This window comes from Metopolophium dirhodum, chromosome 1, assembly GCF_019925205.1.
Source record: "Metopolophium dirhodum isolate CAU chromosome 1, ASM1992520v1, whole genome shotgun sequence".
NCBI classification, from domain to species: Eukaryota; Metazoa; Arthropoda; class Insecta; order Hemiptera; family Aphididae; genus Metopolophium; species Metopolophium dirhodum.
The window spans coordinates 73,752,215-73,764,450 of record NC_083560.1 but is presented as its reverse complement, the minus strand read 5'-3'; the positions used below and the strand labels follow the sequence as shown (position 1 = coordinate 73,764,450).

Sequence of the window (12,236 nt, the reverse complement as noted above, 5' to 3'; positions counted from 1 at the left end):
AACTAAATTTTTATATAATTGAAAATTTATAAGCAATGTTATACACAACAATTCTTTATTAAACAATTTTAGTTATTATGTTTTAGTTAAATCAAAAAATACTAACCTCTAAAACTTGAAACATTCCACTGTTTAAAATTAGCATTTTCAGAAACTCAATGTAATTTTCAAAATATTAGGCTAATTTTAAACTATTTTTAGGGATGAAATGAAAGGGAAATGTTCCAATTTGTTTTTATAAGCGTTGATAAAAATGTGTATGCTTGGTAATAAAGTTTTAATTTAATACAAGTCAATATCATAGAATTTGTTTCTTTAAAAGTATAAAATTAATGAAAAAACATATTACATAATACATACATTTATCAATTGTCAAAACTCAAAATCACGAAAATTTGCCAATGATTTTGTTATTAAATGTATAAAATTTTAAATTTACCCAAGTCTTGAAAATTTAACACTTGATTCCTCATAAGTAGATATTGTTGGAACGAAAATCAATAGTGTATCTGCATATTTATTTTTTATTAGCCTTTTAAGTTAAAATATTGATGTAGGTAATTGGATATTTAAACAAAAATAACGATTTATAGTTTGTTTTGTTGTAGTTCAATAAATATTTTTTATAGGGAGTTGAAACTTTTTCCATTTCATAAATTATTATTGTAGATAATATAGGTAATATGAATGATATGTTTTTAGCAAAAATTAGTTTAACCTATCGTATAATTAATAAAACAATTATAATATGTCCTATATTAGTATAAAATATATATAATATAAACATTATAAAATGTTTCTGTTAATACGCTTTATTCATGTACAATGATTATCATTAATTGAAATTTAACACATCCATTTCATCAACCTACTCTATGACAAAGTAAACTCAATACTTACTAGCTGGTTGACTTGTTTGAGTATTTTTTTTTTTTTTAAAATACAATATTTATGTTTCAGTTAATTTAGCCAGATATCAAATTCTTCAATAATGGTTTGTGTTCCATGTGTGCTTGTGCCGTTGTTGCTCTTCTTATGGGGTATTATCAAGCCTATGTTAAACTGGTTCAGAACACCAGTGGAAAATTCTGAAGACCAAAATAACGCTGGCGATGATCAAGTTTGTTCATTGCTATCATCCTGTCCGTGCATTAATAAAAACATTAAATCACCTGTGGATCAAGGAGACAACAAGACAAACAAGAATGAAACAATACTTAAAGAACCACTTGAAACATCCGATACCAACAAAAAGGACCTTTAAATGCACTATTACATTAATTATTAGAACATAAAAATGCATTATTTTTTTTTAGCTGTGATTGAATTATTTTATGGATCTATTAGTTTACTCAATCATTTTTATTTAAGAGCTGTTGTTTATATTTAATACAATGTTATATTCTATATTATAATGTCTTGTGTTTGTTTCTCAATCATAAATTCAATAAAATAAGTTAGAACCAACAAGTTTTACTGAAAATGGTATTTTACATTAGTTATTAGTTTAGATATAATTTGGTGTTGTGTCCATCAGTTTATTTTACCTGCATTTTATTTACCCTTAGTCATATTATGTTACTATTTGTAATTTTCAATACTAATAATTCAATATTGTTTCATCTTAAAATACTCAACGTTTGATTAAGATTTAAGATTCAAATTTAAAATTTAAAATTAATGTAAAAATAGGAATTTTACCTCTTTACGTTGATATTGTTTAGTTGTGTATACATGATGGGAAAATATATTGATAACTGAATTAATATTCCTCTCCACTTATATTTAACATAACTTAAGCATTTTATTGTTAAATAGAAATGTAATTGAAATTAATAATTCTTTAATTTTATCATAAGCTGTTGACTTTTTTAATGACGCCTTAGTTTTTATTTTAATTTAATGTACAACCAATTCATTTTTATTGTATTCCATATTTATTAGGTACCTATAAACATTTTAATACTTATTTTATAATTGTAACAGTCAATATATTTGAAATAATAATACACTAGGTAATGTAATCTATGTGAGTAATAATTGACTGTGTAATTAATCACATATCGTTTTTAATATAAATTTAAAAATTGTATTATTAATAAATTTATCAAAAATGTACACATTTTATATTATAATAATATTTTATTAACGGAATAAAATTCCAATTTACAATAGTATCCTAATGACAGCACATGCGTGAGTTATAATAAAAATGTATAGAAATAATAGAGAAAAAAATATATATATAATATTATATACTTGTTAGAAATTAAAAATTTGATAATTTATTAAACAATTATTTTAACATAATTAAACTTAATAATCTAATAATAGCGATTTAAAGAATTTAGAGTTATATTGAACAGGTCCAAGTTATCGAATAAGTTTGCACATGACATTAATATAATAGCAGGGTGTAGTATGACATGTAGTTAGTTTTAATAATTGATAAATAAAAAGTTTGTTTATTTCTTGAATTATTTACATTTACTTTGAAGTTAATACATTCTAAAAATTCTGGGCAATCAATAAATTTATGAAGTAGTTTAAAAAGAAATTTTAACATTTGGCATTTTAAATATACTTTTTAAGGGAGCAATATTAAAAAAAATACTAATATTAATGTACCCTAAATGAGGACGTCTTTCAAAATGACATTTAAAAGATAAATATCTCAAAAAATTATTTTATATACAAGATAGACTATGGTTTTGACAAACACTATCCGAGTGCCAAATTCAAGAGGCATAGTCAATATGGGAGCGTACTAGGGAATAATATAATATTATTAAAGCTGAACTATCGTTGAAATTGTTACACATACGTTTTAATAATAACAGCTTAATAAAAGCTTTATTATGAATAAAATCCACATGATTGCTAAAAGATAATTTTGTGTCAAATGAAACTCCTAGGTCTTTAATAATATATTTACACGTTAGATTTGTATTATGTAAAACACAATTAAAAAAAATAATATTTTTTTTTTAAAAGTACGATATAACCGCACATATCAATATTTAAGAACTATCATTGATGCACCATTTATTTAAATTATCTAAGTCGGCTTGAAGTTCCAATGAATCATCAATACACTTGATTTTTAAAATATTTTAGTGTCATCAGCAAATAATAGACATTTTGAGCAATTTAGAACTTTATTAATATCGTTTTATATTTTTTACTATCAAAATTACCATATACACTAGGTATACAAACAATTTATATCAATCATAACCAGGGTTCAGGACTTATATTGCTCTTGAATATTCTTAAATTATGGTTGTAGAGTATTCAAAGTGAGATACATTTCTTTGAGACATAGAAAACTTAATTACAAAAATTTAAATAGCATATTTTGGCTTTAGGCATATTTGAAAATATTTGGAAATTGAATTGTTATTTTAGCATACAAAATATGTTCTTGTTTTACTTTATGTTTGACAGTTTTATAGTCTACATCATTTATTTTTACTTAGTCGACCAATATACATTATATATAACCTATACCTATATACATTATATACGTAGTTCGAGTCATAGCATAGTGGTTTTTTTATTTTGTAAACTTTGTGAAATAAAGGTCAGTTAAAATAGACGATATTTGGTTTTAAACATTAGCAATATAATAATAGATTTAAACTTTAAAGACATTGTTTGAACTTGAATTCAATGAATCAAGATTTTTTAATGCTATTAAAAAAAAAATGTTTAGTTGCATATTTAAATTATTTTAGGTGCGTATGTGCAACGTGCATGCATATTTCCAACAATTTAAGTACAATAAGTCCCAAACCCTTGTTAAAACGAAAAAAGATGTGTCTTTATTTTTAACAGGCAATTTTTTTATAACAATTTCAAAAGTAATTTATGATAGGAAAAGTACGAAATAAAATGTAAAATAATGTCCAAAACTAAAAAATATGAAGGGTTATGAATTTCAACTCCTAAATTCATACTTTGCATGCGATACCTACCAATATAGGGAACCTGTATGGTTCAAATTTCAAGTTTTATAAATATTAAATAAAATTTCAGCCTGATAAAAACATTGTACATACTATGTAAGCTAATAGGCTATTAGCTTTTTGACGGCGACCGATAAAAACGGACACGGCCGAAACGCTATCGGCAAAACAATGCATTTTATCGGCTGCCGAAAATAGATATAATAGAAAAATCACCAGGGGGGGCATGGCCTCTTGCCCCCTCCCCCCTTGGATCCACGCCTGTATTGTAAGAAAAGTAACTGTGAAGTAGTTAATTACGATTACCTATAATAACAAATTAAAATATTAATACTGATTTTGATGATTCTATGTTAAAATAAAAATAATGAACTATGTTTGCCAACAATTTTGTTTTTTTTTTTTTGAAAGTGTCATTAGATTACCGATTAAACTACTTAAATGTATAAAAAGGCAGTTATAAGAAAAAAATTATTTAGCTCTTTTAAATAAACCTATATTAATGATTTCAATTAAAAGTATTAATGCATATTTTACTAAACTTTATAGGACTATAGTAAATAAAGTAGCGAACCAAAATTAATGATTTGACTATCAAAATTTTCAGAAAAAAAAGCTTTACCAGAATCCATTAAAAATATAGTACCTAGTTACCATTTTAAAAAATTAAGTATACTTGGCTATTGGTATACCTGCGTGTTTAAAAATTTTGAAATTGTTATAAAAAAATTGCCTGTTAAAAATAAAGAAACACGTATTTTTTTGTTTTAACGAAATTCTATGTCATCGATCCATAATCGTTAAAAAAAACCCGCGTACAATGACATAAGATACACTCTGTATACCTACTGTAACATGTTGTTTATCTTACGTTTGTATTGAACACTTGAATAGTGAATATTGCATTCATAACAAAATAATTTCATGTTCGAAATGTTTAAGATCCGCCATATAGCCATATGACCATCATTAAGGAATCTATGAATATTCATTTTTAGATTACAACTTCAATATAGTTTCCATTTTTTTGTTGCCACTACAGTAACCAACAAAATCACAAACTAGAATAATGACAATTAAAGAATCCAAAGCGTAACAGTGAAAAATGTAAATGTAATGTATTGAAATACAGTAAAATATACGTAGATGAGTATTCAGTACAAAATTCCAGAGTTTTTTTATTTTTAAATATATATTATTTATTTATTTTCTTCTATAACAATACAGTTAGAACATAAATATAGGTACTACTCCTGTAAGCATAGCTTCTGATGGAGTAGGAGTTTTTGTTGACATTTTGTATACAATTTAATAATAACAAATAAATAAATACAATAAATACAATAAATACATTTCAAATTAAAGTTAATAAAAAATAGTGTTGTACAAAATAGATACAAAAATTAAAAACAAAATTAAATAATAAGACTAAAAATTAAATTAAAAACAAATCAAATTACATAAGGACTATTATTATTTATTGCAAGATGCATAATTCAGAGTAAAGCCACCTATAAACTATTTTTTTTCTCCAAGTACACCATTGAATATATTTTTCTAATCGATCGTCTGCATTTGATTAAAATATATTGGACAAAGGTAAACAACGAAACACTTTCCAAAAGATTTATTTGTGTATTTAACTGGGATATCATAGGCTCTATAAGTTCTTTTATGCGTTAATTCAACTTTATTTAAGAGTATTCATTCATTGATTGAGAACATTATTGCAGTTTTTTTATACAATCGCCTGGCCGGTAGAAAATGACCGGATAGGTACTAAGTATAATTATTTTTTGTTGAACCTTCTAAAGTTTTTTTACTCAAAATGAATATTAGAACAATATTTTAATTTAATTTCAGATCTTTAAAAGTATTATTTTTGCTCCGCCCCAAGCAAGAAGTGTGATGATAATATTAAAATATTATTTTGTCATTCAAAAACATAAAAAAGGCGCCATAAAATAAAAGCCAATCAAAAGTCGCGTAAGCTCGCGCAGACTGAACGAAATCAGTTTGTTATATTTTGATATTTGATATTCGGTGATTGCGGTCTTTTTAACAAGACCGTGGTTGTGACTTGTGTTCAGTACCTACTTTTTTATGATTGATATTAAAATGTTTGATAAGCTCGGCAACACAACAACTCACTGATACCATTGTTAACATCTCTTTTCTCTCTTGTTTAAATTTTAGTTTCCTTGTTGCTCTGAAGCTTCTGTGCGAGGAAGAACCATCGTTTCTCTCTCCGTTTCGTTGGCCTAAAAGTGTGTGTTTAGTCTTTATGGGAAATTCATTACGAATGCCGTATCTGCTTATCCATAATAATATTATGATGTTTATATGTTAAATATCAATGGAATATATTATTAAGAATATTGTGTTTGTGTAGTGTATCCAGAATCCACATGACCGACCACATTTCTACTATTTCCACTATTCCATCGTTTTCCGAGTGCGCTTTTTATACGATGTAAAAATCAATACTTCTACAATTTTCACGATTATGGTAACTTACTGTTCTCCATGATTTTGAATGTGGTCGTAAAAATCAATGTTGAAAGCCGTTGGCTTTATGAATATTTTTACGCTTAGACTTTATAATAAACAGAGCCAGCTTAAATAATTACAATGATGGAATCTCAAAACACTGAGTCTATGGATATATCAGGTACTCATGTTTATAATTTTGTATTTTAATAAAAAGCATGTGCTATTGCATGCCTATTACATATTTCTATTTTTTAAATATCATAGATCAAGATGATGCATTCATTGAAAATGGTATGTCTAAAAAAGTTGATAAAAATAATGTAAAACGTAAAAAACGTAGAAAGTGTTTACGTGACAAAACAGCTCCAAGACCTCCACATTCTGGTAATTAAATACTTATTATTTACTACGACTGTTTTAGTTAGATATTATAACTACCAAGATAAATTATTTATCTATATTTACAGGGTACATACGATTTTTAAATGATAGACGTGAACAATTTCGTTCAGAAAATCCCAATTTACCATTCGCTGAAATAACCAAAGTATTAGCTACTGAATGGAACCAGTTGACGGCTGATAAAAAACAAGTAATTGCTTTCTAATATATTATAAACTACTGTCATATGATCATCAGTAAAAACAAATAACTATTTAAAAAACTATCCTCCAACTATAATCAGTTTGCTGTCTTAAAGTAGAATACATTGGTATTGTGCACTTTTTTCCCCTTCCACCGATCACTACCTATGCCATTATGTTAGAGATATGCGCCCCAAGACGGAAATGTGTATTTCACTTTGAGACAGCGTTTAAAAAGAATTAAAATTATTATTTTAATGAAATATTGTATTATTTAAAATTTGTTTAGCATTATCTCTTAGCCGCTGAACAAGAACGAGTAAAATATGTTGAAGAATTAGCAGCTTATAAAAAGACTGATGCATACAAAAATTTTATTCAACGCAAATTGAAAAAAAAAAAAGTTAATACCAATAACCAAGAAGTTAGTTTAACTATTTAATTATATTATTTTCATAAATAAATATAAAATTAATATAGTATTTGTGACATCTTAGTCCACACTAAAATATTAACCTTACATTTAAAAAATATTTTTCTTAGTTAAATATTTTTTGAAACTTGGGATAATTATTTGAGAAACTTTTTTATTCATTAATTTGTTCTATGAATTCTTTATTTCAAATAATAAATAGTATTTTAACTATACACTAATAATTTTATAGTTAAAAATTAAAAGGTTAGGTAAATATTGTATTTTATATTATGTTGGAGCTTTCAATAAAGATAGTTTCATTTAAATATATGTTACAATTTAAGATTTAATAAAATTATACTGTATCATTGTTGACAATTGTTAACTAACTATGTTTTTATTCTGTTTAGGATCAAGAATTAAAAAAAGAAAAGCCATCAAGTGATAACAAATTAAAAAAGGTTATATTATATAATTTTTTTTTATGTTTTAGATTTGAATAAAAAAATTGCTTGAAAAATAATATATAATACAGTTTAAGATTTTACAAAATAACAAATTTTATGTTAATAATTATCAATATTTGTAAATTTAATATAATCATTAATATCTGTATATTTGTTATATTTAGGATCAAGAAATAAAAAAAGAAAGACCATCTAGTGATAACAAATTTAAAAAGGTAATATTATATACATTTTTATATATTGGAGATTTTAATGAAAATAGTTACATGCAAAATATAATTTATATAATATATTAAGATATTATAAAAATGTGAATTAATTGTTAATAGTTGTTTAATTTAATAAATATGTATTTATTCTGTTTAGGATCAAGAAATAAAAAAAGTTAAGCCAGATAGTGATAACATTAATACAGTTTATGACATACCTATATATTCTGATGATTTCTTAAACTTCAATAAAGGTTAGTATTTGTTTTATTTTATCTATTTATTATAAATTACTTATTGTTATTTTATTATATAGGTAGAGACAGTGAACTTCGATACCTTCGTAAAAAGGTAACAGATCAAGGACAAGAAGTATCTGTCTTAGATAAACATATTGAGAATATGCAAAATGGTATTATCAATTTAATGGCTAACACTGAAAAACTTAAAGCTGGATGTTCAAAGTATGAACAGTATTTAATTAAATTACGATCTCTACTTCTAGATGCTTTTGCTAACACTGAATTCCCAGGTAAATATTTTAAATTGAAAAAATAAATGTATTTTTTAATACTTTTTTTAATAGTTAATAGTTATCTAATAAATAATGATAAAAAATATATAAAATATGTAAAATCTTTAGTTCATCGAAGAATGACAAATTGCATCTACATTTTTTTAGTTTGTCTTGTTACTTGTGCAAAATAAAAAATAAATGAGAGTTCTCAAATGATTGGCTGTCTAAAGTTCTAACTGCCTGTAGTATAAAACTTACACAATTTTGATTTTTTAACCAGGGTTTTAAAGTTATACATGTGTTTATGTGACTGTCCTTATAATTAATAACAGTTGTAAATCAAATGCACGTTCCTAGGCTGGGAATTCTTTAATTTACTATTTTTTTTTTTAACTCTTCACAACAAAATTTTAAAATTACTATTTTAACAGTTATCTAATTCAGTAGAACCTCGATTACCCGGGCTAATGTTAGTGGGAAGGGGTCACACTAGGAAGGGATATATGAAAACCTAACGGTTAATTAAGACTTTCTATTTAATGAGTTACAATAATGTACAATATTATATATATCTTATATGCATATGTATCACAATGTTATAGTATATGTTCACATGTGTTTATGTAATGTTATCGCAAAAAAGGTCATTACGTTTCTTGATAACTTATATGTTATATTAAATATTTGTCTTACCCTAATAAAACTATTTAAAATACGGTCCAGATATTATTTATGGTTCTTAACCTACGTACAATATACTGCTTACCACGCCTATGCATTTACTTTTGGTACATACAAATTTTCAGAAGAGTGATCAATGATCATGGTTAATTGGGAACAGTGATAATTGAGGCACGGTTAATTGAGGTCCTACTGTAAATGAATAATGATAAAATTAAATATGCACAATCTTTAGATCATCGAAGAATAGCAAACTGCATCTAAATTATTTTAGTTTGCCTTGTTACTTGTGCAAAATTAACAATGAATGGGAGATGTCTAAGGATCGGCTGTCTAAAGTTTTAACTGCCCGTAGTATAACACTTCCACAGTTTTATATTTTTAATCACAGTTTTAAAGTTATATAGGTAATATATATTTATGTGACTGTCCCCATAATTAATAACAGTTGTCGATCAAATCCATTTTATTGAGCATCTTTTAATTTGCATTTTTTTCTTTTTTTGAACCCTTGACAAGATAACATTTTAAACTACTATTTTAACAGTTATCTAATAGATAAGTATTGATTAAATTAAATATGCACAATCTTTAGATCATCAAAGAATAGCAAGTTGCGTCTAAATTTTTTTAGTTTACCTTGTTACTTGTGCTAAATTAACAATGAATGGGAGATGTCTAAGGATCGGCTGTCTAAAGTTTTAATTGTCCGTAGTATAACACTTTCACACTCTTGTATTTTTAAGTATCAAAGTGCCGACCAATTTTTTCTCCTTCCACAGTCTTAAAAGTGTATAGGAAGTAACAAAAAGACCTACCAAATGAAAAATGAAAAAATGTTAGTTAAAACGTATGAAAAAATTTTGAAAATTATATTGATAATGAATAATTTAGGATTCACTTATATCTGAAAATTCTCAAAAATAATATTTAAAAAATGTTATTATGTTTTGATTAGTTTATTCTAAAAAATATTGATATTTTAATAAATTGCAAAAATACTCAACTTAAACTCGACTTACTCAATGGAATTTTTACCATTAAATATTTTATTAAAACTTAAATTACAAATTTGATTTTGAATTTTTGCAAAAAGAACTTAAACTAAATTTTTTTTTTCATTATTAAAAACAAAAATTGTATACAGTACTTGTAGCACAGTGTCTATAAATTATATATACACATTTTTTTCAATCAAAAATATTGATTAGAACAATTAACATTATTTCATTTGTCAGGTTATTATATACACCTTGCTTTCGTATTTAACTCTGGACATTTTTAAAAATTATGGTGCAAACAAAATTTTAGAAATCAGTTTTGATTATTAATAAGTGATTATTTATATATAAATGTGACCCATTAAATTGTTGAAAAATAAATAAAATATAAATCTTGGTGTTAGTATTTTTTCATAAAATATAATGTTGAAGTATTTGTTCATTTAAAAATGATTAAAAATAGTCAAATAATATATTATTTTATCTATAATTTTGTTTATTATTTCAAATTTAAATTTATAATTATGATATTTAAAATATATTTTTATTTTTTTAGATACCACTGAGCCACCTACTAATGAAAATATTGACACATTTATGGTTAATTTAGTCACACTTCTATCAAATGATAATGCTACTGAGCCTTCCTGGATTGCAAATGTAAAACAAGTTATTTCTAATTTGGATTTTTCACAATGTTAAAACAAATTATATTTTAATTTATTCAACTATAATTCATAAATTATCCAATTGTATTCCAAATTGTCAACATTTTATAATTGGTATTTTTATTATTTAGAAATCTGTAATATAAAGAATTTTTTTCATTATTTTTCTTTTCATTGTGCAAGTTTATGATCGTGAGTGATTCATACCTAATATTATTTTTATAGCAATCATAAATTTAATTTAAATATTATTCTTGTGAGATAGGTATTACCTATCTAGTTTCTATGAATATAAATGTTTCTTTATAAAGAGTTCTTAGCCTTTTCTTAAACATGAATCTCTTTAAGATAATATAATATATAATTAGTATATGCCAAGGCTCAAGGACCTCTTCCCCACAACATTTTTTTTTTTGATTATTACTTAATATTTTAATATGATTTAGTTTTTATTTCAAATTATGTAAAAAATCCAGACATTATTTTTATTAAAATAGATTAATATGAATGTATTATTATTATTATTATTATTAATTCTAGGATTTCAATGCATTAGCATATTTTTTTCCTTTAGTCCAAATTAATTGGTTGTTTTTTAAGTCTTCGACTTACCACATAAATAATTGACTAAACATTTTTTTTTTGTATATTTTATTTAAAATGCATATATTCACTTGTATATTTAGAGTTCAAAAATATTTATTTTCAAAATCTAATGTAAAATCATATTTTTCTAATGAAGATCAGTAATTATTGTTTTTATTATTGATTTGTCGAAAATATACTATTCATAAACTGATGTGGTGATATAATGTGTTGAGTAAAAGATATGATTATATTTTAATAGACTCGTGGACTTTGGCCGTTCACTATATTCATACGTTACTCTTGAGAATATTATTAATGAATGATAATATTGAGAAAGGTTGACAATTATGCCATTGTAATGGATGTGTTAAATTTGAATTTAATGAAAAATCATGCCATGGTCTTGTCAGCCTAGCATAGGTATCTACTTTATAATAATGTTGTCTTTTTAGCGTAACACTAGGGAAATTGAACTCATTTTGGCTCATAACTCAACATTTTAATATTATTCTAAAGTTAATTATCCTGGATTGATTCATTTAATTTCCTATACCTTTTAGTTTTCTAACGATGTCGATCTGTAGCCTGCAGTAGTTAAGTGTAATAAGTATCATTAATTTTATTTAAGATTATAATATATAAATA

The 12,236-nt window shown here is 24.5% G+C and overlaps 1 protein-coding gene across 1 annotated transcript; it reads left to right on the top strand.

The window, feature by feature from the left end:
• The first annotated feature begins 6,157 nt into the window (after positions 1 to 6,157).
• On the top strand, positions 6,158 to 11,802 carry LOC132936617 (high mobility group protein 20A-like). The gene is made up of 9 exons (XM_061003374.1): positions 6,158 to 6,639; positions 6,726 to 6,845; positions 6,929 to 7,053; positions 7,335 to 7,469; positions 7,871 to 7,921; positions 8,092 to 8,142; positions 8,294 to 8,390; positions 8,453 to 8,668; positions 10,892 to 11,802. The coding sequence occupies exons 1-9, from the start codon at positions 6,600 to 6,602 to the stop codon at positions 11,035 to 11,037; spliced, it is 981 nt and encodes a 326-aa protein (XP_060859357.1). The 5' UTR covers positions 6,158 to 6,599; the 3' UTR covers positions 11,038 to 11,802.
• The last annotated feature ends 434 nt before the right edge of the window (positions 11,803 to 12,236 follow it).